We start from the raw sequence: 27,842 nt of genomic DNA, 5'->3' as shown, positions 1-27,842 counted from the left end.
AGAGGACAAGCCGACAAACTGTGGGTTATGGAACGGAACTTCCACACAGCTGTCGCTATGGAGACGCAGTTCTAACAGAAGTCACGGAACATATGTGATATGACAGCGTAGTAAGTATTCACAGAACTCAACAGTAAGGAAGGAAGGAATCCTCATAGACAAAGCCTTGAACGAGCTTCAATTGACACATACATACTATAGTAAGCTCTGGCTTGGTCCAGCGGATTTGTTTGTTTGTGTGTGTGTGTGTGTGTGTGTGTCAGTCAGAAGATGTGGAGAAGGACATCAAAGGAGAGTGCAATATTTCTTTCAGCTTAAAGATTTACAAGGTTTTATAATAACAGCAAAAGCAGACGTCTCGGCGTCGCCATGACAGCTCGTGCAGGTCCTAAAGCTTCTTCCTCTACCTCGGTATCCGTAACAGAAAATGGGCTTTTCCAGGACAAAATCATCTTCAAAACAGACAGACAGTTCATCAGAGCACTTCAGTATAAGGGACAAACCGTTTCTTTACACAGGGTCATCACCATGGTGACACGATGTCATCAGGATGAGACGCTTTGGACCAGGGCACATCGTCCACGTTATCCTCTCTCTCTCTCTCTCTGAAGTATACACATACAGGGCACTTACTGTAGCCATGGCGATACAGCTATAGAGACAGCTAGGGCTAGGTTCCAATACCCTAGCCTGGCTTCCTCTCCTCACCTCTGGGAAGGGTTGTGAGCAAAAATACACATTTCTGTCCCGTCTCAGATAATGAACACAAACGTCTTCATCTCTCTTCGTGTCCTTGAGGACCGCTGATCCCAAAAATAAACGGATGGAACCAATTTGACGAGCAGCCAATGAATGTCATACCGGCATATTGAACGTAACTATCCGGTCTCTCCAGATTTCAGTGGTCAGGAAGGATACAAGGAAATAGGATACAAGGAAATAGGACATGAGAGAATGAATCTTTTACAGAGTATTGGAACTCAGGGATAGAAAGGTTCAGTGCATCATCATCATCATCATCATCATCATAGCTCATGCTGTATGTCTGTACACCTACACACCCAATGGTAGCGCCTTGGCTTTGTAGTGCTGTCTAATCGGCTACGGCAAGCTCTTTGGAACAAACTGAACTGCATCTACAAGTCTCTGCCATTTCACCTCAAAACCTGCTACCGTTCCCAGTCACTCCCAGTTGAGAATCTCCCCTTCGTTCACATTCTGACAAATGCTAAATATCAACAGAGAAATGTAAGTACACACACAGCTGTATTAGAAAACAGATAAACTAGAACATTTTGTGGTTAATCGGTAAAGCAATCCCAGAACATTGACTGAAGCCTCAACTAATGACAGCGGTTCATTTTTAAAGAGTTGTAAGTGTTTTTTTTTGTTGTTTTTTTACGCACACTGGATAGCACCCTACATACAGTCTGTCTGGTTGTCTCTCTCAATCTGTCTGTCTGTCTTTTAAAGGGTCGTTGGTAGTTTTTAGGTAAACGTAGTCAGCCAACCACAGTGTTCTTCTGAGCCTAGTCCCCAGCCACGTTGTTCTTTTCACGTCCTCGTAACGTTCTCTAAAACGCTCTCTGTGACGTTCTCTGAATGTTCTCTACTGGCGGCGCTTGTCTTTGGCTGGATCTTCTGTAGGAGATGGCTGAGCCTGCGAGCTATGAGGGCTGAGGGAGAGAGGGAGGGAAGGAGGAGAGGTGAGGGAAGGAGGAGAGAGGAGGGAAGAGAGGAAGATAAGGAAGAGTGGAAGTTAAGGAGGAGAGAGGAGAGGGAAGACTATGCCTATCAAATACTCAGAGGCCATATTCCATCTAGATACAGATGGGTTGTGAGTGGAAGTAAGTGCTGATCATACATACTTACTGTGTTGCCCGGTTAGGGTCCATGGCTGGGTCAGGTGGTTCACCCACCTCTGAGTCACTGAGAGGGGCTGTATCATCGGTGCTGCTCAGGGATCTGACCCCCTCCACCAGCTCCCTGGCCTCTGCAGCTAACTGGCAGGCTGGGTCTGGGATGGGAGAGGGGGTCTCTGGACTGTCTGTGGCTGGAGAGGTTCTGCTACTCCTGGAAGCACACATACACACGTTCACACACACACACCCAAACCCTCCGGTCAGATCAACAGACTGTCAGAATGAACAAACATTTGAAGAATTGTCATTAAGGAGTTACATTTAGAAGATAAGCACTTACCCATTTTCCATTCCAAACAAGCTGGGGGTGGTGAGCACTTTGTGAACATTCTGAGAAATAAACAGTCAGTCAGTTAGCCAGTCAGTTAGCCAGCCAGTTAACCAGCCAGTTAACCAGCCAGTCAGTTAGCCAGCCAGTCAGTCAGCCAGTTAACCAGCCAGTCAGTTAGCCAGTTAGCCAGCCAGTCAGTCAGCCAGCCAGTCAGTCAGCCAGTTAACCAGCCAGTCAGTTAGCCAGCCAGTCAGTCAGCCAGTTAACCCCCCAGTCAGTTAGCCAGTTAGCCAGTCAGTCAGTCAGTCAGCCAGTTAGCCAGCCAATCAGTCAGCCAGTCGGACAGCCAGTCAGTCAGCCAGTCGGACAGCCAGCCAGTCAGTCAGTCAGTTAGCCAGCCAGCCAGTCAGTCAGTTAGCCAGCCAGCCAGCCAGCCAGTCAGTCAGCCAGCCAGCCAGTCAGTCAGTCAGTTAGCCAGCCAGCCAGTCAGTCAGTTAGCCAGTCAGTCAGTTAGCCAGCCAGCCAGTTAGCCAGCCAGTCAGTCAGCCAGTTAGCCAGCCAGTCAGTCAGCCAGTTAGCCAGCCAGTCAGTCAGCCAGTCAGTCAGTCAGCCAGCCAGTTAGCCAGTCAGCACAGAAATCCACATACATAAAACTAGAAAGTATTTTTGAACCACTAGGTGGCAGTACAGGTTCAGAACATAACAGAGCATGCCCGGAGAGGCGTCAGCTAGGGCTCACAGGTAGGTGTGTTACAGAACATGTGTGACTGTGTTTACAGTTGAGAGGTGGACAGGTGAGTGTTGTTGTAAAGGTGTGTTACAGGTGTAATGTTACAGGTGTAACCTGTTACAGGTTACCTGTGTGAAGCCCAGGAGTTAGTTGTATGAGAGGTGGACAGGAAGTGATGTTGTAAAGGTGTGTTACTGTGTTACAGGTGTAATGTTACCTGTGTGAAGCCCAGGAGTTAGTTGTATGAGAGGTGGACAGGAAGTGATGTTGTAAAGGTGTGTTACTGTGTTACAGGTGTAATGTTACCTGTGTGAATCCCAGGAGTTAGTTGTATGAGAGGTGAGTGTTGTTGTAAAGGTGTGTTGGGGGTGAGTCACAGGTGTGTTACAGGTGTAGTGTACCTGTGCGAATCCCAGTAGTTTCTTGTTGGAGATCTCCAGGTGTCTTCTGCTCAGCTCAGACTTCCTCAGCTGACAGTCAATCATCGACAACTTCCTGTTTAACTCCATCACATCTTCCTAGAGTATAACACACAGAATCACTTCCTGTTTAACTCCATCACATCCTTCTGGGGTACAACACACATAATCACTTCCTGTTAAACTCCATCACATCTTCCTGGAGTATAACACACAGAATCACTTCCTGTTTAACTCCATCACAAATGTTTTATGGTACAACACACAGAATCACTTCCTGTTAAACTCCATCACATCTTCCTGGAGTATAACACACAGAATCACTTCCTGTTAAACTCCATCACATCTTCCTGGAGTATAACACACATAATCACTTCCTGTTTAACTCCATCACATCCTTCTGGGGTACAACACACATAATCACTTCCTGTTAAACTCCATCACATCCTCCTGACTAGTGTTGTCCTAGTGGATCACAGTATTTTAGGGTAGAAAAGACTAGTGTTGTCCTGCTGGGTCACAGTATTTTAGGGTAGAAAAGACTAGTGTTGTCCTGCTGGGTCACAGTATTTTAGGGTAGAAAAGACTAGTGTTGCCCTGCTGGGTCACAGTATTTTAGGGTAGAAAAGACTAGTGTTGTCCTGCTGGGTCACAGTATTTTAGGGTAGAAAAGACTAGTGTTGCCCTGCTGTGTCACAATATTTTAGGGTAGAAAAGACTAGTGTTGTCCTGCTGGGTCACAATATTTTAGGGTAGAAAAGACTAGTGTTGTCCTGCTGGGTCACAGTATTTTAGGGTAGAAAAGACTAGTGTTGTCCTGCTGGGTCACAGTATTTTATGGTAGAAAAAGACTAGTGTTGTCCTGCTGGGTCACAATATTTTAGGGTAGAAAATACTAGTGTTGTCCTGCTGGGTCACAGTATTTTAGGGTAGAAAATACTAGTGTTGTCCTGCAGGGTCACAGTATTTTAGGGTAGAAAAGACTAGTGTTGTCCTGCAGGGTCACAGTATTTTAGGGTAGAAAAAGACTAGTGTTGTCCTGCTGGGTCACAGTATTTTAGGGTAGAAAATACTAGTGTTGTCCTGCAGGGTCACAGTATTCTAGGGTAGAAAAGACTAGTGTTGTCCTGCAGGGTCACAGTATTTTAGGGTAGAAAAGACTAGTGTTGTCCTGCAGGGTCACAATATTTTAGGGTAGAAATACTAGTGTTGTCCTGCTGGGTCACAGTATTTTAGGGTAGAAAATACTAGTGTTGTCCTGCAGGGTCACAGTATTCTAGGGTAGAAAAGACTAGTGTTGTCCTGCAGGGTCACAGTATTTTAGGGTAGAAAAGACTAGTGTTGTCCTGCTGGGTCACAGTATTTTAGGGTAGAAAAAGACTAGTGTTGTCCTGCTGGGTCACAGTATTTTAGGGTAGAAAAGACTAGTGTTGTCCTGCTGGGTCATAGTATTTTATGGTAGAAAAGACTAGTGTTGTCCTGCTGGGTCACAGTATTTTAGGGTAGAAAATACTAGTGTTGTCCTGCTGGGTCACAGTATTTTAGGGTAGAAAAAGACTAGTGTTGTCCAGCTAGGGCACAGTATTTTAGGGTAGAAAAAAGACTAGTGTTGTCCTGCAAAAGACTAGTGTTGTCCTGCTGGGTCACAGTATTTTAGGGTAGAAAAAGACTAGTGTTGTCCTGCTGGGTCACAGTATTTTAGGGTAGAAAATACTAGTGTTGTCCTGCTGGGTCACAGTATTTTAGGGTAGAAAAATACTAGTGTTGTCCTGCTGGGTCACAGTATTTTAGGGTAGAAAAGACTAGTGTTGTCCTGCTGGGTCACAGTATTTTAGGGTAGAAAAGACTAGTGTTGTCCTGCTGGGTCATAGTATTTTATGGTAGAAAAGACTAGTGTTGTCCTGCTGGGTCACAATATTTTAGGGTAGAAAATACTAGTGTTGTCCTGCTGGGTCACAGTATTTTAGGGTAGAAAATACTAGTGTTGTCCTGCAGGGTCACAGTATTTTAGGGTAGAAAAGACTAGTGTTGTCCTGCAGGGTCACAGTATTTTAGGGTAGAAAAAGACTAGTGTTGTCCTGCTGGGTCACAGTATTTTAGGGTAGAAAATACTAGTGTTGTCCTGCAGGGTCACAGTATTCTAGGGTAGAAAAGACTAGTGTTGTCCTGCAGGGTCACAGTATTTTAGGGTAGAAAAGACTAGTGTTGTCCTGCAGGGTCACAATATTTTAGGGTAGAAATACTAGTGTTGTCCTGCTGGGTCACAGTATTTTAGGGTAGAAAATACTAGTGTTGTCCTGCAGGGTCACAGTATTCTAGGGTAGAAAAGACTAGTGTTGTCCTGCAGGGTCACAGTATTTTAGGGTAGAAAAGACTAGTGTTGTCCTGCTGGGTCACAGTATTTTAGGGTAGAAAAAGACTAGTGTTGTCCTGCTGGGTCACAGTATTTTAGGGTAGAAAAGACTAGTGTTGTCCTGCTGGGTCATAGTATTTTATGGTAGAAAAGACTAGTGTTGTCCTGCTGGGTCACAGTATTTTAGGGTAGAAAATACTAGTGTTGTCCTGCTGGGTCACAGTATTTTAGGGTAGAAAAGACTAGTGTTGTCCAGCTGGGGCACAGTATTTTAGGGTAGAAAAAAGACTAGTGTTGTCCTGCAAAAGACTAGTGTTGTCCTGCTGGGTCACAGTATTTTAGGGTAGAAAAAGACTAGTGTTGTCCTGCTGGGTCACAGTATTTTAGGGTAGAAAATACTAGTGTTGTCCTGCTGGGTCACAGTATTTTAGGGTAGAAAAGACTAGTGTTGTCCTGCTGGGTCATAGTATTTTATGGTAGAAAAGACTAGTGTTGTCCTGCTGGGTCACAATATTTTAGGGTAGAAAATACTAGTGTTGTCCTGCTGGGTCACAGTATTTTAGGGTAGAAAATACTAGTGTTGTCCTGCAGGGTCACAGTATTTTAGGGTAGAAAAGACTAGTGTTGTCCTGCAGGGTCACAGTATTTTAGGGTAGAAAAAGACTAGTGTTGTCCTGCTGGGTCACAGTATTTTAGGGTAGAAAATACTAGTGTTGTCCTGCAGGGTCACAGTATTCTAGGGTAGAAAAGACTAGTGTTGTCCTGCAGGGTCACAGTATTTTAGGGTAGAAAAGACTAGTGTTGTCCTGCAGGGTCACAATATTTTAGGGTAGAAATACTAGTGTTGTCCTGCTGGGTCACAGTATTTTAGGGTAGAAAATACTAGTGTTGTCCTGCAGGGTCACAGTATTCTAGGGTAGAAAAGACTAGTGTTGTCCTGCAGGGTCACAGTATTTTAGGGTAGAAAAGACTAGTGTTGTCCTGCTGGGTCACAGTATTTTAGGGTAGAAAAAGACTAGTGTTGTCCTGCTGGGTCACAGTATTTTAGGGTAGAAAAGACTAGTGTTGTCCTGCTGGGTCATAGTATTTTATGGTAGAAAAGACTAGTGTTGTCCTGCTGGGTCACAGTATTTTAGGGTAGAAAATACTAGTGTTGTCCTGCTGGGTCACAGTATTTTAGGGTAGAAAAGACTAGTGTTGTCCAGCTGGGGCACAGTATTTTAGGGTAGAAAAAAGACTAGTGTTGTCCTGCAAAAGACTAGTGTTGTCCTGCTGGGTCACAGTATTTTAGGGTAGAAAAAGACTAGTGTTGTCCTGCTGGGTCACAGTATTTTAGGGTAGAAAATACTAGTGTTGTCCTGCAGGGTCACAGTATTTTAGGGTAGAAAAATACTAGTGTTGTCCTGCTGGGTCACAGTATTTTAGGGTAGAAAAGACTAGTGTTGTCCTGCTGGGTCACAGTATTTTAGGGTAGAAAAGACTAGTGTTGTCCTGCTGGGTCATAGTATTTTATGGTAGAAAAGACTAGTGTTGTCCTGCTGGGTCACAGTATTTTAGGGTAGAAAAGACTAGTGTTGTCCTGCTGGGTCACAAACAATTGTCTGGAGTGTTTCAGAAATGGAGAGGTCTGCTGCCCTCCACTGCAACCAACCTGCACATCTTTATGACTGCTTTGTCATCACTTGTGTCTGCGGCCCACCCAGACGACTCTAGTCTTTTCTTCCATTAATTGGTTTTAAGTCTACCTTAGTAGCTTCCAGACCCTTCTGTTTCTTGTGTCTGCAGCCCACCCAGACGACTCTAGTCTTTTCTTCCATTAATTGGTTTTAAGTCTACCTTAGTAGCTTCCAGACCCTTCTGTTTCTTGCCCGCCAGTTGGTTCTTCAGGTCTTTGATCTCAGCCTCTAGCAGTGTAATGACCTCTTCATAGTCCTGCTCTGCACTGTTACTCTGTCTGTCTCTCTGCACTGCCTCCGCTACCTGCAGGGGTAGAAGAAGAAGAAGAAGAAGAAGAGAAGATGAAGATGTACCCAAGGTCTAACAGAAATTCAACTTCCCATTTCCAACGGAAATTCAACTTGGGACACATACCAGCCGTACTGCAGACATTTACATGAGTACACAAACTGTACACATAGAGACCATGGAGCAGCTGTGGGGGTGAAGTCTCTTGTCTTGTTTAGGGGTTTATTAGTGGATAAATATTACCTGCAGACGAGTCTTCAGACGACTGTTCTCCTCCACCGTCGCACACGCTTTCTGGAGGGAGGGAGGGAATGAGGGAGAGAGAGGGAGGGAATGAGGGAGGGAGGGATGGAGAGAGAGGGAGGGACTGAGGGAGGGAGAGGGAATGAGGGAGAGAGAGGGAGGGAATGAGGGAGGGAGGGATGGGGAGGGAATGAGGGAGGGAGGGAGGGATGGAGAGAGAGGGAGGGAATGAGGGAGGGAAGGATGGAGAGAGAGGGAGGGATGGAGAGAGAGGGAGGGAATGAGGGAGGGAGGGATGGAGAGAGAGGGTGGAAGGGATGGAGAGAGAGGGAGGGAATGAGTGAAGGAAAAAGAGCAATAATGAGTGTGTTAATACAACTATGCCTGGCAAAGATAGCACAAGATAGGATAAGATACGATAGGATACGATAAGATACGATAGGATAAGATAGAATAAGATATGATAAGATAGAATAAGATATGATAAAATTCGACAGGATACGATAGAATACGATAAGATACGATAGGATATGATAGGATAAGATGAGATACGGTGGGATACGATGGGATACGGTGCGATACGATACGGTGGGATACGATGGGATACGGTGGGATACGATGGGATACGGTGGGATACGGTGGGATACGGTGCGATACGATGGGATACGGTGCGATACGATGGGATACGCTGCGATACGATGGGATACGGTGGGATACGATGGGATACGGTGCGATACGATGGGATACGGTGCGATACGATGGGATACGATGGGATACGGTGGGATACGGTGGGATACGATGGGATACGATGGGATACGGTGCGATACGATGGGATACGGTGGGATACGGTGGGATACGGTGAGATACGGAGGGATACGATGGGATACGATGGGATACGCTGGGATACGCTGGGATACGCTGCGATACAATGGGATACGATGGGGTACGATGGGATACGCTGGGATACGATGGGATACGATGGGATACGATGGGATACGCTGGGATACGGTGGGATACGGTGGGATACGGTGGGATACGGTGGGATACGATGGGATACGATGGGATACGCTGCGATACAATGGGATACGATGGGATACGGTGGGATACGATGGGATACGCTGCGATACGGTGGGATACGCTGCGATACGGTGGGATACGCTGCGATACAATGGGATATGATGGGATACGCTGCGATACGGTGGGATACGCTGCGATACAATGGGATACGCTGCGATACAATGGGATACGCTGCGATACAATGGGATACGCTGCGATACAATGGGGATACGCTGGGATACGCTGGGATACGCTGCGATACAATGGGATACGCTGCGATACAATGGGATACGCTGGGATACGCTGCGATACAATGGGATACGCTGGGATACGCTGCGACACAATGGGATACGCTGCGATACAATGGGATACGCTGGGATACGCTGCGACACAATGGGATACGCTGGGATACGCTGCGATAAGATGGGATATGGTGGGATACGCTGGGATACGCTGCGATAAGATGGGATATGGTGGGATACGCTGGGATACGCTGCGATAAGATGGGAAATGGTGGGATACGCTGGGATACGCTGCGATAAGATGGGATACGGTGGGATACGCTGGAATACGCTGCGATAAAATGGGATATGGTAGGATACTGTGGGATAAGATGGGATACGGTGGGATTATCCCACCGTATCGCTGGGTATCCCAACATATCCCATCTTATCCCACCATATCCCATTGTATCGCAGCGTATCCCACCGTATCCCATCTTATCGCACCGTATCCCATCATATCCCATCTTATCGCAGCGTATCCCAGTGTATCCCACCATATCCCACCGTATCGCAGGGTATCCCACCATATCCCATCTTATCACAGCGTATCCCAGTGTATCCCACCATATCCCATCGTGTCGCAGCGTATCCCATCATATCCAACCATATCCCATTGTATCCCACCATATCCCATCGAATCGCAGCGTATCCCATCATATCGCAGCGTATCGCAGCGTATCCCATCATATCCCACCGTATCGCAGCGTATCCCAGCGTATCCCATCATATCGCAGCGTATCCCATCATATCCAACCATATCCCATCGTATCCCACCATATCCCATCGAATCGCAGCGTATCCCATCATATCGCAGCGTATCGCAGCGTATCCCATCATATCCCACCGTATCGCAGCGTATCGCAGCGTATCCCATCGTATCGCAGCGTATACCATCATATCCCACCGTATCGTAGCGTATCCCCCCGTATCGCAGCGTATCCCACCATGTCCCACCATATCCCGTCGTGTCGCAGCGTATCCCATCATATCCAACCATATCCCATCGTATCCCATCATATCCCATCGAATCGCAGCGTATCCCATCATATCCCACCGTATCGCAGCGTATCGTAGCGTATCCCACCATATCCCATCGTATCGCAGCGTATCCCACCATATCCCATCTTATCACAGCGTATCCCAGTGTATCCCACCATATCCCATCGTGTCGCAGCGTATCCCATCATATCCAACCATATCCCATTGTATCCCACCATATCCCATCGAATCGCAGCGTATCCCATCATATCGCAGCGTATCGCAGCGTATCCCATCATATCCCACCGTATCGCAGCGTATCCCAGCGTATCCCATCATATCGCAGCGTATCCCATCATATCCAACCATATCCCATCGTATCCCACCATATCCCATCGAATCGCAGCGTATCCCATCATATCGCAGCGTATCGCAGCGTATCCCATCATATCCCACCGTATCGCAGCGTATCGCAGCGTATCCCATCGTATCGCAGCGTATACCATCATATCCCACCGTATCGTAGCGTATCCCCCCGTATCGCAGCGTATCCCACCATGTCCCACCATATCCCGTCGTGTCGCAGCGTATCCCATCATATCCAACCATATCCCATCGTATCCCATCATATCCCATCGAATCGCAGCGTATCCCATCATATCCCACCGTATCGCAGCGTATCGTAGCGTATCCCACCATATCCCATCGTATCGCAGCGTATCCCACCATATCCCATCTTATCACAGCGTATCCCAGTGTATCCCACCATATCCCATCGTGTCGCAGCGTATCCCATCATATCCAACCATATCCCATTGTATCCCACCATATCCCATCGAATCGCAGCGTATCCCATCATATCGCAGCGTATCGCAGCGTATCCCATCATATCCCACCGTATCGCAGCGTATCCCAGCGTATCCCATCATATCGCAGCGTATCCCATCATATCCAACCATATCCCATCGTATCCCACCATATCCCATCGAATCGCAGCGTATCCCATCATATCGCAGCGTATCGCAGCGTATCCCATCATATCCCACCGTATCGCAGCGTATTGCAGCGTATCCCATCGTATCGCAGCGTATACCATCATATCCCACCGTATCGTAGCGTATCCCCCCGTATCGCAGCGTATCCCACCATGTCCCACCATATCCCGTCGTGTCGCAGCGTATCCCATCATATCCAACCATATCCCATCGTATCCCATCATATCCCATCGAATCGCAGCGTATCCCATCATATCCCACCATATCGCAGCGTATCGTAGCGTATCCCACCATATCCCATCGTATCGCAGCGTATCCCATCGTATCGCAGCGTATCCCATCGTATCCCAGCGTATCGCAGCGTATCGCAGCGTATCCCATCATATCCCACCGTATCGTAGTGTATCCCCCGTATCGCAGCGTATCCCACCGTAACCCACCATATCCCACCGTATCCCACCGTATCCCATCTTATCCCACCATATCCCACCGTATCCCATCTTATCGCAGCGTATCCCACCATATCCCATCTTATCGCAGCGTATCCCACCATATCCCATTTTATAGCAGCGTATCCCACCATATCCCATCTTATTGCAGCGTATCCCACCGTATCCCATCTTATCGCAGCGTATCCCACCGTATCGCTGGGTATCCCAACATATCCCATCTTATCCCACCATATCCCATTGTATCGCAGCGTATCCCACCGTATCCCATCTTATCGCAGCGTATCCCACCGTATCCCATCTTATCGCAGCGTATCCCACCATATCCCACCGTATCGCAGGGTATCCCACCATATCCCATCTTATCACAGCGTATCGCACCGCATCGCAGTGTATCCCACCATATCCCATTGTGTCGCAGCGTATCCCATCATATCCAACCATATCCCATCGTATCCCACCATATCCCATCGAATCGCAGCGTATCCCATCATATCCCACCGTATCGCAGCGTATCGCAGCGTATCCCACCATATCCCATCTTATCGCAGCGTATCCCACCATATCCCATCATATCGCAGCGTATCCCACCATATCCCACCGTATCGCAGCGTATCCCACCGTGGTTGTCCACTTGTTGTCACTCACCTCTGAGGTGTTGTGTAACTCCTCCTCCTGGGTCGACTTGCTGTGCTCTGTGTCCTGGGGTAGTGTAGGAAAACCAGCAGGTTGACTGACCTGGGGTAGTGTAGGAAAACCATCAGGTTAACTGACCTGGGGTAGTGTAGGAAAACCAGCAGGTTGACTGATCTGGGGTAGTGTCGGAAAACCAGCAGGTTGACTGATCTGGGGTAGTGTAGGAAAACCATCAGGTTGACTGACCTGGGGTAGTGTAGGAAAACCAGCAGGTTGACTGACCTGGGGTAGTGTAGGAAAACCAACAGGTTGACTGACCTGTGGTAGTGTAGGAAAACCAGCAGGTTGACTGATCTGGGATAGTGTAGGAAAACCAGCAGGCTGACTGACCTGGGGTAGTTTATTAAAACCAACAGGTTGACTGACCTGGGGTAGTGTAGGAAAACCAGCAGGCTGACTGACCTGGGGTAGTGTAGGAAAACCAGCAGGTTGACTGATCTGGGGTAGTGTAGGAAAACCAGCAGGTTGACTGATCTGGGGTAGTTTATTAAAACCAACAGGTTGACTGACCTGGGGTAGTGTAGGAAAACCAGCAGGTTGACTGATCTGGGGTAGTGTAGGAAAACCATCAGGTTGACTGGTCTGGGGTAGTGTAGGAAAACCAGCAGGTTGACTGATCTGGGGTAGTGTAGGAAAACCAGCAGGTTGACTGACCTGGGGTAGTGTAGAAAAACCATCAGGTTGACTGACCTGGGGTAGTGTAGGAAAACCAGCAGGTTGACTGATCTGGGGTAGTGTAGGAAAACCAGCACGTTGACTGACCTGGGGTAGTGTAGGAAAACCAGCAGGCTGACTGATCTGGGGTAGTGTAGGAAAACCAGCAGGCTGGCTGTGATTGGACTGTGAACAAAGTTGAAGTCAATTCAATGTTACTCTGATACACATTGCACATTGTAAAATAGTAACATTGTATATTTAAGCAATAAGGCCAGAGGGGGTGTGGCCAATATAAACTATAGACTACAGAAACGGCCTCTCACTGTCAACTGCGTTCATTTTCAGCAAACTTAACTTAATGTGTAAATATTTGTATGAACATAACAAGATTCAACAACTGAGACATACAGTAAACTGAACAAGTTCCACAGACACGTGACTAACAGAAATGGAATAATGTGTCCCCTGAACAAAGGGGAGATCAAAATCAAAAGTAACAGTCAAGTATCTGGTGTGGCCACCAGCTGCATTAAGTACTGCAGTGCATCTCCTCCTCATGGACTGCACCAGATTTGCCAGTTCTTGCTGTGAGATGTTACCTCACTCTTCCACCAAGGCACCTGCAAGTTCTTGGACATTTCTGGGGGACCTTAGCCCTCCGATCCAACAGGTCCCAGATGTGCTCAATGGGATTGAGATCCGGGCTCTTCGCTGGCCATGGCAGAACACTGACATTCCTGTCTTGCAGGAAATCACGCACAGAACGAGCAGTGTGGCTGGTGGCATTGTCAGGATAAGCCTGCAGGGAGGGTACCACATGAGGAAAGAGGATGTCTTCCCTGTAACACACAGCGTTGAGATTGCCTGCAATGACAACAAGCTCAGTCCGATGATGCTGTGACACACCGCCCCAGACCATGACGGACCATGACGGACCTCCAAATCGATCCCGCTCCAGAGTACAGGCCGCAGTGTAACGCTCATTCCTCTGGCGATAAACGCGAATCCGACCATCAACCCTGGTGAGACAAAACCGCGACTCGTCAGTGAAGAGCACTTTTTGCCAGTCCTGTCTGTTCCAGCGACGGTGGGTTTGTGCCCATAAGTGACGTTGTTGTCGGTACAAGCCCTCAGTCCAGCCTTTCTCAGCCTATTGTGGACAGTCTGAGCACTGATGGAGGGATTCATCAGGGAAGAACACACTTCTCCAGCGTGCCAGTGACCATCGAAGGGGCCAGTGACCATCGAAGGGGCCAGTGACCATCGAAGGGGAACATTTGCCCACAGAAGTCGGTTACAACGCCGAATTGCAGTCAGGTCACGACCCTGGCGAGGACGACGCAGATGAACTTCCCTAAGACAGTTTCTGACCGTTTGTGCAGTAACTCTTCGGTTGTGCAAACCCACAGTTTCATCAGTCGTCCAGGTGGCTGGTCTCAGACCATCCCACAGGTGAAGAAGCCTGATGTGTAGGTCCAGGTGGCTGGTCTCAGACCATCCCACAGGTGAAGAAGCTTGATGTGTAGGTCCAGGTGGCTGGTCTCAGACCATCCCACAGGTGAAGAAGCCTGATGTGTAGGTCCAGGTGGCTGGTCTCAGACCATCCCACAGGTGAAGAAGCCTGATGTGTAGGTCCAGGTGGCTGGTCTCAGACCATCCCGCAGGTGAAGAAGCCTGATGTGTAGGTCCAGGTGGCTGGTCTCAGACCATCCCGCAGGTGAAGAATCCTGATGTGGAGGTCCTGGGCTGGTTAATCATGGTCTGCGGTTGTGAGGTTAGACGTACTGCCAAATTCTCTAAAACAATGTTGGAAGCGGCTTATGGTAGAGAAATTAACATTAAATGATCTGGCAACAGCTCTGGTGGACATACCTGCAGTCAGCATGCCAATTGCACGCTCCCTCAAAACTAGAGATATTTGTGGCGTTGTGTTGTGTGACAAAACTGCACATTTTAGAGTGGCCTTTTATTGTCCCCAGTCCAAGGTGCACCTGTGTAATGATCATGCTGTTTAATCAGCTTGTTGATACACCACACCTGTCAGGTGGATGGATTATCTTGGCAAAGGAGAAATGTTCACTAACAGCGATGTAAACACATTTGAGCACAACATTTGAGAGAAATAATCTTTTTGTGCGTGTAGAACATTTCTGGGATCTTTTATTTCAGCTCATGAGACATGGGACCAACACTTCACATGTCGCATTTATATATATATTTTCAGTATAACGATAAATATATATATTATGTTATTTGTTCAACATTTTCATTTCAGTATGATTTATTACATTGACATTATATTTAGTTATAAATTAGAAAGTGATGAATTATGTTGAGAAAAGCTATTAGTTTAGCCAGTGGTTATAACACTACCAGTTGCAGTGGATATGTGAAAATTAGTGTCAATAAAGTTTGATGTAATTGAATGTGATATTCACAGCGCTCTCTCTCTCTCACACACACCCACAACACCACACACACACACACACACACACACACACACACTGACACACACACACACACACACACACAGACACACACACACACACACACACACACACACACACACACACACACACACACACACACACACACACACACACACACACACACACACACACACACACACACACACACACACAGACACAGACACAGAGATGTGATGTTTGTACAGGAGTGTGAGTTCACCTTGAGTTGTTTAATCTGGTTCTGCAGCTGTTTCACCTCCGCCTGAAAGTGCTCCAGTTCTTCACTACTGTAGGAATCTGAATCAAAGGTCTGATACACAGCAATGAGGTTAGACTGGAGTTAGGGACTGTACGTGTACACACACCCCACACACACACACACACACATCCCATGTACACACACCCCATGTACACACACACTCACACACACACCCCATGTTCACACACACTCACACAGACACACACAAACCCCATGTACACAACCCCCATGTACACAAACCCCATGTACACACACACTCACACACACACACACAAACTCCATGTACACAACCCCCATGTACACACACACTCACACACACACACAAACTCCATGTACACAACCCCCATGTACACGAACACTCACACACACACACACACACACACACACACACAAACCCCATGTACACAACCCCCATGTACACACACACTCACACACACACACACAACCCCCATGTACACAACCCCCATGTACACACACACTCACACACACACACACACACAACCCCCATGTACACAACCCCCATGTACACACACACTCACACACACACACACATAAACCCCATGTACACAACCCCCATGTACACAAACCCCATGTACACAAACCCCATGTACACAAACACTCACACACACACACACACACACACACACACAAACCCCATGTACACAACCCCCATGTACACAAACCCCATGTACACACACACTCACACACACACACACACAACCCCCATGTACACAACCCCCATGTACACACACACTCACACACACACACACAAACACCATGTACACATGCCCCATGTACACAACCCCCATGTACACAACCCCCATGTACACATGCCCCATGTACACAAACACCATGCACACATACACTCACACACACACACAAACCCCATGCACACACACACACACTCACGCATACAATGATGTGAGAAGCACACCCTACATCTGACAGGGAACATTACAATGGAAGTTTTAGAGGAAGGCAGCTCTTAAAGACTGTGTGTGTGTGTCTGTGTGTGTGTGTGTGTGTGTGTGTGTGTGTGTGTCTGTGTGTGTGTGTGTGTGTCTGTGTGTGTGTGTGTGTGTGTGTGAGTCTGTGTGTGTGTGTGTGAGTCTGTATGTGTGTGTGGTGTGTGGTGTGTGGTGTGTGTGAGTCTGTGTGTGTGTGTGTGTGTGTGTGTGAGTCTGTGTGTGTGTATGTGTGTGTGGTGTGTGTATGTGTGTGTGTGGTGTGTGTGTGTGTGTGTGTGTGTGTGTGTGTGTGTGTCTGTGTGTGTGTGTGTGTGTGAGTCTGTGTGAGTCTGTGTGTGTGTGTGTGTGTGTGTGTGTGTGTGTGTGTGTGTGTGGTGTGTGTGTGTGTGTGTGTGTGGTGTGTGTGTGTGTGTGTGTGTGTGTGTGTGTGTGTGTGTGTGTGTGTGTGTGTGTGTGTGTGTGTGTGTGTGTGTGTGTGTGTGTGTGTGTGTGTGTGTGTGTGTGTGTGTGTGAGACAGGGACCGTCACAATGAAGCTCTTAAAGACATCTTTGATGATTCCCTTGTGTTGCTGCAGGGTGTAAATCTCCTCTAAGAAACACTGTCTGTAAATCCTCTTCGTCAACTCAAACTTCACAAAGTCACACAAGCCTCAAAGTCAGGAGGAGCCTCAAGGACTCCCATAACAAGAACTTAATAAACCCAGTACTTTGAAACAAGAAGCACAAGTCAATGTTGTTTTCTTACCGGGGAGTGGAAGGCAGAGGTGTCCATCAAGCTAGCTGCTTCGTGATAGGAGAACATGAACTCTTTCTGCCCTAGTCCCGCCTCCTCCAGATTCTCTTGGTAGACGTTGCGTGTGGCCTCAACAAAGTCTGCCCGGCGACAACAAACGCAAAAGAAAAGTTATACTCTGTATAAAACACAGAGGAGCCAATCAGAACCCCTATACCCTGTGTAGTAGCTTGTGAATAAAATCTCTGCCAGCTTTGAGGATAACACAGCACCACCAACACAGGCCGCTCCCGAGGACTCTGGGCTCTCGTTCTCCGTGGCCGAAGTGGGTAAGATGTTTAAGCGTGTTAACCCTCGCAGGGCTGCCGTCCCAGACGGTCCTCAGAGCATGCACAGACCAGTTGGCTGGAGTGTTTACAGACATATTCAATCTCTCCCTATCCCAGTCTGCTGTCCCCACTTGCTTCAATATGTCCACCATTGTTCCTGTACTCAAGAAGTCAGTGGTAGCTATGGTGACAGTAGGTTTGTGGTAGCTATGGTGACAGTAGGTTTGTGGTAGCTATGGTGACAGTAGGTTTGTGGAAGCTATGGTAACAGTAGGTGTGTGGTAGCTATGGAGACAGTAGGTGTGTGGTAGCTATGGAGACAGTAGGTGTGTGATATCTATGGAGACACTAGGTGTGTGTTAGCTATGGAGACAGTGGGTGTGTGGTATCTATGGAGACACTAGGTGTGTTGTAGCTATGGAGGCACTAGGTGTGTGGTAGCTATAGAGACACTAGGTGTGTGGTATCTATGGAGACACTAGGTGTGTGGTAGCTATAGAGACAGTGGGTGTGTGGTAGCTATAGAGACACTAGGTGTGTGGTAGCTATGGAGACACTAGGTGTGTGTTATCTATGGAGACACTAGGTGTGTGGTAGCTATAGAGACACTAGGTGTGTGGTAGCTATAGAGACAATAGGTGTGTGGTATCTATGGAGACACTAGGTGTGTGGTAGCTATAGAGACAGTAGGTGTGTGGTATCTATGGAGACACTAGGTGTGTGGTATCTATGGAGACAGTAGGTGTGTGGTAGCTATGGAGACACTAGGTGTGTGGTAGCTATGGAGACACTAGGTGTGTGGTAGCTATAGAGACAGTAGGTGTGTGGTATCTATGGAGACACTAGGTGTGTGGTATCTATGGAGACACTAGGTGTGTGGTATCTATGGAGACAGTAGGTGTGTGGTAGCTATGGAGACACTAGGTGTGTGGTAGCTATGGAGACACTAGGTGTGTGGTAGCTATGGAGACACTAGGTGTGTGGTAGCTATAGAGACACTAGGTGTGTGGTAGCTATAGAGACACTGGGTGTGTGGTAGCTATAGAGACACTGGGTGTGTGGTAGCTATAGAGACACTAGGTGTGTGGTAGCTATAGAGACACTGGGTGTGTGGTAGCTATAGAGACACTAGGTGTGTGGTAGCTACAGAGACACTAGGTGTGTGGTATCTATAGAGACACTAGGTGTGTGGTAGCTATAGAGACAGTATACCTCCGTAGGACACGGTTCCCTGTGGGTCAGTGATAAGACTTTGTCTCAGCTTCCTCCTCTTCTCCTCTGTCACGTCCAGACCCAGGTACGACAACGCCTGGGGTGGGTTGGGGAGAGAGAGGGGGAAAGAGAGAGAGAGAGGGGGAAAGATAGAGAGAGAGAGGGGGACATAGAGAGGGGAGAGGGGGGGAAGAGAGAGAGATAGGGGCAAGAGAGAGCAAGAGGGGGAAAGAGAGAGAGAGAGGGGGGAACATAGAGAGGGGAGAGGGGGGGAAGAGAGGGAGAGAGAGGGGGGAACATAGAGAGGGGAGAGGGGGGGAAGAGAGGGGGAGAGAGAGGGGGACATAGAGAGGAGAGAGGGGGGGGGAGAGGGGGAAAGAGAGAGAGAGGGGGACATAGAGAGGAGAGAGGGGGGGGGAGAGGGGGAAAGAGAGAGAAAGAGAGGGGGACATAGAGAGGGGAGAGGGGGGGAGAGGGGGAAAGAGAGAGAGAGGGGGACATAGAGAGGAGAGAGGGGGGGGGGAGGGGGAAAGAGAGAGAGAGAGAGAGGGGGACATAGAGAGGGGAGAGGGGGGAAGAGAGGGGGAAAGAGAGGGGGACATAGAGAGGGGGAAAGAGAGGGGGACATAGAGAGGAGAGAGGGGGGGGAGAGGGGGAAAGAGAGGGGGACATAGAGAGGGGAGAGGGGGGAAGAGAGGGGGAAAGAGAGGGGGAGCGAGACAGAGGAGAGAAAGCGTTAAGAAGAATTTAAATCTCACATTATGGTAAATCCCTGCTCACTGAGGACATGGCGTATGAGAGACATCTTGTCACAGTATTACAAAATAAAACCCTCTGCTGTGTGGTTGAAGACCTGCAGGGGGCAGTATAACAGCAGAATTACACCACAAATCTCTCTTCTCCATGAACTGGTTGTCCTGAAGACAACTTCTCTACACTAGACACATTACAAACTACTCTCTCTCTCGCTCTCTCTCTCTCTCTCTCTCTCTCTCTCTCTCTCTCTCGCTCTCTTCTCTCCTCTCCTTCTCTCTCTCTCTCTCTCTCTCTCTCTCTCTCGCTCTCTTCTCTCCTTCTCTCTCTCTCTCTCTCTCTCCTATCCTCTCCTCTCCTCTCCTTCTCTCTCTCCTCTCCTCTCCTCTCCCCTCTCCTCTCCTCTCCTCTCCTCTCTTCAGGTCATGCTCTCTGCCATGTCCTGGAATTCGTTCTTTCTCATAAAACAAGTGAGATTACTCTTAAAACACATCATATTATATTATGTTGTTTTATATACTCTGTTGTTCAATCATTTGTAAAAAAAATATACAGTCTTCATGAGAGAGATCATAGTAGAACGTGACTGTGTGTTATTCAACCCAAACTAACCCTGTCTCTGTCACCACAGTTAACCAGTACAGTAAAGCTGTAGGGCATTGTGTCTGTGTGTTATTCAACCCAAACTAACCCTGTCTCTGTCACCACAGTTAACCAGTACAGTAAAGCTGTTGGGCATTGTGTCTGTGTGTTATTCAACCCAAACTAACCCGGTCTCTGTCCCCACAGTTAACCAGTACAGTAACGCTGTAGAGCATTGCGTCTGTGTGTTATTCAACCCACACTAACCCTGTCACATGTCACCACAGTTAACCAGTACAGTAAAGCTGTTGGGCATTGTGTCTGTGTGTTATTCAACCCAAACTAACCCGGTCTCTGTCCCCACAGTTAACCAGTACAGTAAAGCTGTAGGGCATTGTGTCTGTGTGTTATTCAACCCAAACTAACCCTGTCTCTGTCACCACAGTTAACCAGTACAGTAAAGCTGTAGGGCATTGTGTCTGTGTGTTATTCAACCCAAACTAACCCTGTCTCTGTCACCACAGTTAACCAGTACAGTAACGCTGTAGAGCATTGCGTCTGTGTGTTATTCAACCCACACTAACCCTGTCACATGTCACCACAGTTAACCAGTACAGTAAAGCTGTTGGGCATTGTGTCTGTGTGTTATTCAACCCAAACTAACCCGGTCTCTGTCCCCACAGTTAACCAGTACAGTAAAGCTGTAGGGCATTGTGTCTGTGTGTTATTCAACCCAAACTAACCCTGTCTCTGTCACCACAGTTAACCAGTACAGTAAAGCTGTAGGGCATTGTGTCTGTGTGTTATTCAACCCAAACTAACCCTGTCTCTGTCACCACAGTTAACCAGTACAGTAAAGCTGTAGGGCATTGTGTCTGTGTGTTATTCAACCCAAACTAACCCTGTCTCTGTCACCACAGTTAACCAGTACAGTAAAGCTGTAGGGCATTGTGTCTGTGTGTTATTCAACCCAAACTAACCCTGTCTCTGTCCCCACAGTTAACCAGTACAGTAAAGCTGTAGGGCATTGTGTCTGTGTGTTATTCAACCCAAACTAACCCTGTCTCTGTCACCACAGTTAACCAGTACAGTAAAGCTGTAGGGCATTGTGTCTGTGTGTTATTCAACCCAAACTAACCCTGTCTCTGTCACCACAGTTAACCAGTACAGTAAAGCTGTAGGGCATTGTGTCTGTGTGTTATTCAACCCAAACTAACCCTGTCTCTGTCACCACAGTTAACCAGTACAGTAAAGCTGTAGGGCATTGTGTCTGTGTGTTATTCAACCCAAACTAACCCTGTCTCTGTCACCACAGTTAACCAGTACAGTAAAGCTGTAGGGCATTGTGTCTGTGTGTTATTCAACCCAAACTAACCCTGTCTCTGTCACCACAGTTAACCAGTACAGTAAAGCTGTAGGGCATTGTGTCTGTGTGATATTCAACCCAAACGAACCCTGTCTCTGTCACCACAGTTAACCAGTACAGTAAAGCTGTAGGGCATTGTGTCTGTGTGTTATTCAACCCAAACTAACCCTGTCTCTGTCACCACAGTTAACCAGTACAGTAAAGCTGTAGGGCATTGTGTCTGTGTGTTATTCAACCCAAACTAACCCTGTCTCTGTCACCACAGTTAACCAGTACAGTAAAGCTGTAGGGCATTGTGTCTGTGTGTTATTCAACCCAAACTAACCCTGTCTCTGTCCCCACAGTTAACCAGTACAGTAAAGCTGTAGGGCATTGTGTCTGTGTGTTATTCAACCCAAACTAACCCTGTCTCTGTCACCACAGTTAACCAGTACAGTAAAGCTGTAGGGCATTGTCTGTGTGTTATTCAACCCAAACTAACCCTGTCTCTGTCACCACAGTTAACCAGTACAGTAAAGCTGTAGGGCATTGTGTCTGTGTGTTATTCAACCCAAACTAACCCTGTCTCTGTCACCACAGTTAACCAGTACAGTAACGCTGTAGAGCATTGCGTCTGTGTGTTATTCAACCCACACTAACCCTGTCACATGTCACCACAGTTAACCAGTACAGTAAAGCTGTTGGGCATTGTGTCTGTGTGTTATTCAACCCAAACTAACCCGGTCTCTGTCCCCACAGTTAACCAGTACAGGAAAGCTGTAGGGCATTGTGTCTGTGTGTTATTCAACCCAAACTAACCCTGTCTCTGTCACCACAGTTAACCAGTACAGTAAAGCTGTAGGGCATTGTGTCTGTGTGTTATTCAACCCAAACTAACCCTGTCTCTGTCACCACAGTTAACCAGTACAGTAAAGCTGTAGGGCATTGTGTCTGTGTGTTATTCAACCCAAACTAACCCTGTCTCTGTCACCACAGTTAACCAGTACAGTAAAGCTGTAGGGCATTGTGTCTGTGTGTTATTCAACCCAAACTAACCCTGTCTCTGTCCCCACAGTTAACCAGTACAGTAAAGCTGTAGGGCATTGTGTCTGTGTGTTATTCAACCCAAACTAACCCTGTCTCTGTCACCACAGTTAACCAGTACAGTAAAGCTGTAGGGCATTGTGTCTGTGTGTTATTCAACCCAAACTAATCCTGTCTCTGTCACCACAGTTAACCAGTACAGTAAAGCTGTAGGGCATTGTGTCTGTGTGTTATTCAACCCAAACTAACCCTGTCTCTGTCACCACAGTTAACCAGTACAGTAAAGCTGTAGGGCATTGTGTCTGTGTGTTATTCAACCCAAACTAACCCTGTCTCTGTCACCACAGTTAACCAGTACAGTAAAGCTGTAGGGCATTGTGTCTGTGTGTTATTCAACCCAAACTAACCCTGTCTCTGTCACCACAGTTAACCAGTACAGTAAAGCTGTAGGGCATTGTGTCTGTGTGATATTCAACCCAAACTAACCCTGTCTCTGTCACCACAGTTAACCAGTACAGTAAAGCTGTAGGGCATTGTGTCTGTGTGTTATTCAACCCAAACTAACCCTGTCTCTGTCACCACAGTTAACCAGTACAGTAAAGCTGTAGGGCATTGTGTCTGTGTGTTATTCAACCCAAACTAACCCTGTCTCTGTCACCACAGTTAACCAGTACAGTAAAGCTGTAGGGCATTGTGTCTGTGTGTTATTCAACCCAAACTAACCCTGTCTCTGTCCCCACAGTTAACCAGTACAGTAAAGCTGTAGGGCATTGTGTCTGTGTGTTATTCAACCCAAACTAACCCTGTCTCTGTCACCAGAGTTAACCAGTACAGTAAAGCTGTAGGGCATTGTGTCTGTGTGTTATTCAAACCAAACTAACCCTGTCTCTGTCACCACAGTTAACCAGTACAGTAAAGCTGTAGGGGCATTGTGTCTGTGTGTTATTCAACCCAAACTAACCCTGTCTCTGTCCCTACAGTTAACCAGTACAGTAAAGCTGTAGAGCATTGTGTCTGTGTGTTATTCAACCCAAACTAACCCTGTCTCTGTCCCCACAGTTAACCAGTACAGTAAAGCTGTAGGGCATTGTGTCTGTGTGTTATTCAACCCAAACTAACCCTGTCTCTGTCACCACAGTTAACCAGTACAGTAAAGCTGTAGGGCATTGTGTCTGTGTGTTATTCAACCCAAACTAACCCTGTCTCATGTCACCACAGTTAACCAGTACAGTAAAGCTGTAGAGCATTGTGTCTGTGTGCGACGTTAAATTGCTCCCTCCGGCAACGCAACCCGTACCAGGCATGAACCAGAGCCAGGGAGCAGGAACCAGAGCCAGGGAGCAGGGACTAGAGCCAGGGAGCAGGGACTAGAGCCAGGGAGCAGGGACTAGAGCCAGGGAGCAGGGACTAGAGCCAGGGAGCAGGGACTAGAGCCAGGGAGCAGGGACTAGAGCCAGGGAGCAGGGACTAGAGCCAGGGAGCAGGGACTAGAGCCAGGGAGCAGGGACTAGAGCCAGGGAGCAGGGACTAGAGCAAGGGAGCAGGGAGTAGAGCCAGGGAGCAGGGACCAGAGCCAGGGAGCAGGAACCAGAGCCAGGGAGCAGGGACTAGAGCCAGGGAGCAAGGACTAGAGCCAGGGAGCAGGGACTAGAGCCAGGGAGCAGGGACTAGAGCCAGGGACCAGGGACTAGAGCCAGGGAGCAGGGACTAGAGCCAGGGAGCAGGGACTAGAGCCAGGGAGCAGGGACTAGAGCCAGGGAGCAGGGAGTAGAGCCAGGGAGCAGGGACCAGAGCCAGGGAGCAGGAACCAGAGCCAGGGAGCAGGGACTAGAGCCAGGGAGCAAGGACTAGAGCCAGGGAGCAGGGACTAGAGCCAGGGAGCAGGGACTAGAGCCAGGGAGCAGGGACTAGAGCCAGGGAGCAGGGACTAGAGCCACAACCAGGGCCTAATCCCATTAATGAGACTGTGCTAGATTAGGGTCAGTCACAGACTGAGTGAGATTAAGATTAGATTAAAATCACTGCTAAACAACTGCAGAGGACCATTCCACCACCATATACAGGGGGAGTATATGGTGGTGGAATGGAGAGAGAGAGATACAGTGGGAGTATATGGTGGTGGAATGGAGAGAGATACAGGGGGAGTATATGGTGGTGGAATGGAGAGAGAGAGATACAGTGGGAGTATATGGTGGTGGAATGGAGAGATACAGGGGGAGTATATGGTAGTGGAATGGAGAGAGATACAGGGGGAGTATATGGTGGTGGAATGGAGAGAGATACAGGGGGAGTATATGGTGGTGGAATGGAGAGAGATACAGGGGGAGTATATGGTGGTGGAATGGAGAGAGAGAGATACAGGGGGAGTATATGGTGGTGGAATGGAGAGAGAGAGATACAGGGGGAGTATATGGTGGTGGAATGGAGAGATACAGGGGGAGTATATGGTGGTGGAATGGAGAGATACAGGGGGAGTATATGGTGGTGGAATGGAGAGATACAGGGGGAGTATATGGTGGTGGAATGGAGAGAGAGAGATACAGGGGGAGTATATGGTGGTGGAATGGAGAGAGAAACAGGGGGAGTATATGGTGGTGGAATGGAGAGATACAGGGGGAGTATATGGTGGTGGAATGGAGAGAGTGAGATACAGGGGGAGTATATGGTGGTGGAATGGAGAGAGATACAGGGGGAGTATATGGTGGTGGAATGGAGAGATACAGGGGGAGTATATGGTGGTGGAATGGAGAGATACAGGGGGAGTATATGGTGGTAGAATGGAGAGATACAGGGGGAGTATATGGTGGTGGAATGGAGAGAGATACAGGGGGAGTATATGGTGGTGGAATGGAGAGAGATACAGGGGGAGTATATGGTGGTGGAATGGAGAGAGATACAGGGGGAGTATATGGTGGTGGAATGGAGAGAGAGATACAGGGGGAGTATATGGTGGTGGAATGGAGAGAGAGAGATACAGGGGGAGTATATGGTGGTGGAATGTAGAGAGATTCAGGGGGAGTATATGGTGGTGGAATGGAGAGATACAGGGGGAGTATATGGTGGTGGAATGGAGAGAGATACAGGGGGGAGTATATGGTGGTGGAATGGAGAGATACAGGGGGAGTATATGGTAGTGGAATGGAGAGAGATACAGGGGGAGTATATGGTGGTGGAATGGAGAGATACAGGGGGAGTATATGGTAGTGGAATGGAGAGAGATACAGAGGGAGTATATGGTGGTGGAATGGAGAGAGAGAGATACAGGGGGAGTATATGGTGGTGGAATGGAGAGATACAGGGGGAGTATATGGTGGTAGAATGGAGAGAGATACAGGGGGAGTATATGGTGGTGGAATGGAGAGATACAGGGGGAGTATATGGTGGTAGAATGGAGAGAGATACAGGGGGAGTATATGGTGGTGGAATGGAGAGATACAGGGGGAGTATATGGTGGTGGAATGGAGAGAGATACAGGGGGAGTATATGGTGGTAGAATGGAGAGATACAGGGGGAGTATATGGTGGTGGAATGGAGAGAGATACAGGGGGAGTATATGGTGGTGGAATGGAGAGATACAGGGGGAGTATATGATGGTGGAATGGAGAGAGATACAGGGGGAGTATATGGTAGTGGAATGGAGAGAGATACAGGGGGAGTATATGGTGGTAGAATGGAGAGAGATACAGGGGGAGTATATGGTGGTGGAATGGAGAGATACAGGGGGAGTATATGGCGGTAGAATGGAGAGAGATACAGGGGGAGTATATGGTGGTGGAATGGAGAGATACAGGGGGAGTATATGGCGGTAGAATGGAGAGATACAGGGGGAGTATATGGTGGTAGAATGGAGAGAGATACAGGGGGAGTATATGGTGGTGGAATGGAGAGATACAGGGGGAGTATATGGTGGTGGAATGGAGAGAGATACAGGGGGAGTATATGGTGGTAGAATGGAGAGATACAGGGGGAGTATATGGTGGTGGAATGGAGAGAGATACAGGGGGAGTATATGGTGGTGGAATGGAGAGATACAGGGGGAGTATACGGCGGTAGAATGGAGAGAGATACAGGGGGAGTATATGGTGGTGGAATGGAGAGATACAGGGGGAGTATATGGCGGTAGAATGGAGAGAGATACAGGGGGAGTATATGGTGGTGGAATGGAGAGATACAGAGGGAGTATATGGTGGTGGAATGGAGAGAGAGAGATACAGGGGGAGTATATGGTGGTAGAATGGAGAGAGATACAGGGGGAGTATATGGTGGTGGAATGGAGAGATATACAGGGGGAGTATATGGTGGTGGAATGGAGAGATATACAGGGGGAGTATATGGTAGTGGAATGGAGAGAGATACAGGGGGAGTATATGGTGGTGGAATGGAGAGAGATACAGGGGGAGTATATGGTGGTGGAATGGAGAGAGATACAGGGGGAGTATATGGTGGCGGAATGGAGAGATACAGAGGGAGTATATGGTGGTGGAATGGAGAGAGAGAGATACAGGGGGAGTATATGGTGGTGGAATGGAGAGATATACAGGGGGAGTATATGGTAGTGGAATGGAGAGAGATACAGGGGGAGTATATGGTGGTGGAATGGAGAGAGATACAGGGGGAGTATATGGTGGTGGAATGGAGAGAGATACAGGGGGAGTATATGGTGGTGGTATGGAGAGAGAGAGAGAAAAAGAGAGAGAGAGCGATAGAGCGAGAGAGAGAGGGAGAGAGAGAGAGAGAGAGAGAGAGAGAGAGAGAGATATATATAGATAGATAGATAGATAGATAGATAGATAGATAGATAGATAGATAGATAGAGATACAGGAGATAGAGAAAAAAGGAGATTATATACAGTAAAATAATGCCATGGAATTCTAACCAAATCTTGTCTGGTAAATTACAGTTACAGTGCCTTGCGAAAGTATTCGGCCCCCTTGAACTTTGCGACCTTTTGCCACATTTCAGGCTTCAAACATAAAGATATAAAACTGTATTTTTTTGTGAAGAATCAACAACAAGTGGGACACAATCATGAAGTGGAACGACATTTATTGGATATTTCAAAATTATTCAGCCCCCTTAAGTTAATACTTTGTAGCGCCACCTTTTGCTGCGATTACAGCTGTAAGTCG

At 47.8% G+C, this 27,842-nt stretch overlaps 1 protein-coding gene across 7 annotated transcripts in view; it reads right to left on the bottom strand.

Moving 5' to 3' along the window:
- Window positions 1-243: 243 nt before the first annotated feature.
- Window positions 244-27,842, bottom strand: part of LOC139365214 (syntaxin-binding protein 4) — a 146,951-nt gene continuing 119,352 nt past the window's right edge. For 6 of the 7 annotated variants that reach the window (XM_071102703.1, XM_071102704.1, XM_071102697.1 and 3 more), the window contains exons 13-22: window positions 18,989-19,085; window positions 17,460-17,587; window positions 15,707-15,796; window positions 13,124-13,201; window positions 7,904-7,954; window positions 7,532-7,675; window positions 3,325-3,441; window positions 2,203-2,252; window positions 1,873-2,073; window positions 244-1,676 (exon numbers count right to left, since the gene is read on the bottom strand). In XM_071102703.1, coding sequence (XP_070958804.1) covers window positions 1,610-1,676; window positions 1,873-2,073; window positions 2,203-2,252; window positions 3,325-3,441; window positions 7,532-7,675; window positions 7,904-7,954; window positions 13,124-13,201; window positions 15,707-15,796; window positions 17,460-17,587; window positions 18,989-19,085 — 1,023 coding nt within the window. In that variant the 3' untranslated portion in view covers window positions 244-1,609. Of the gene's footprint in view, window positions 1,677-1,868; window positions 2,074-2,202; window positions 2,253-3,324; window positions 3,442-7,531; window positions 7,676-7,903; window positions 7,955-13,123; window positions 13,202-15,706; window positions 15,797-17,459; window positions 17,588-18,988; window positions 19,086-27,842 lie in introns of all 7 variants that reach the window. The other variant, XM_071102702.1, reaches the window with a different exon arrangement.

This window comes from Oncorhynchus clarkii, chromosome 13 (assembly GCF_045791955.1).
Source record: "Oncorhynchus clarkii lewisi isolate Uvic-CL-2024 chromosome 13, UVic_Ocla_1.0, whole genome shotgun sequence".
Classification (NCBI taxonomy): domain Eukaryota; kingdom Metazoa; phylum Chordata; class Actinopteri; order Salmoniformes; family Salmonidae; genus Oncorhynchus; species Oncorhynchus clarkii.
This window is presented reverse-complemented; position numbering and strand designations above follow the sequence as displayed.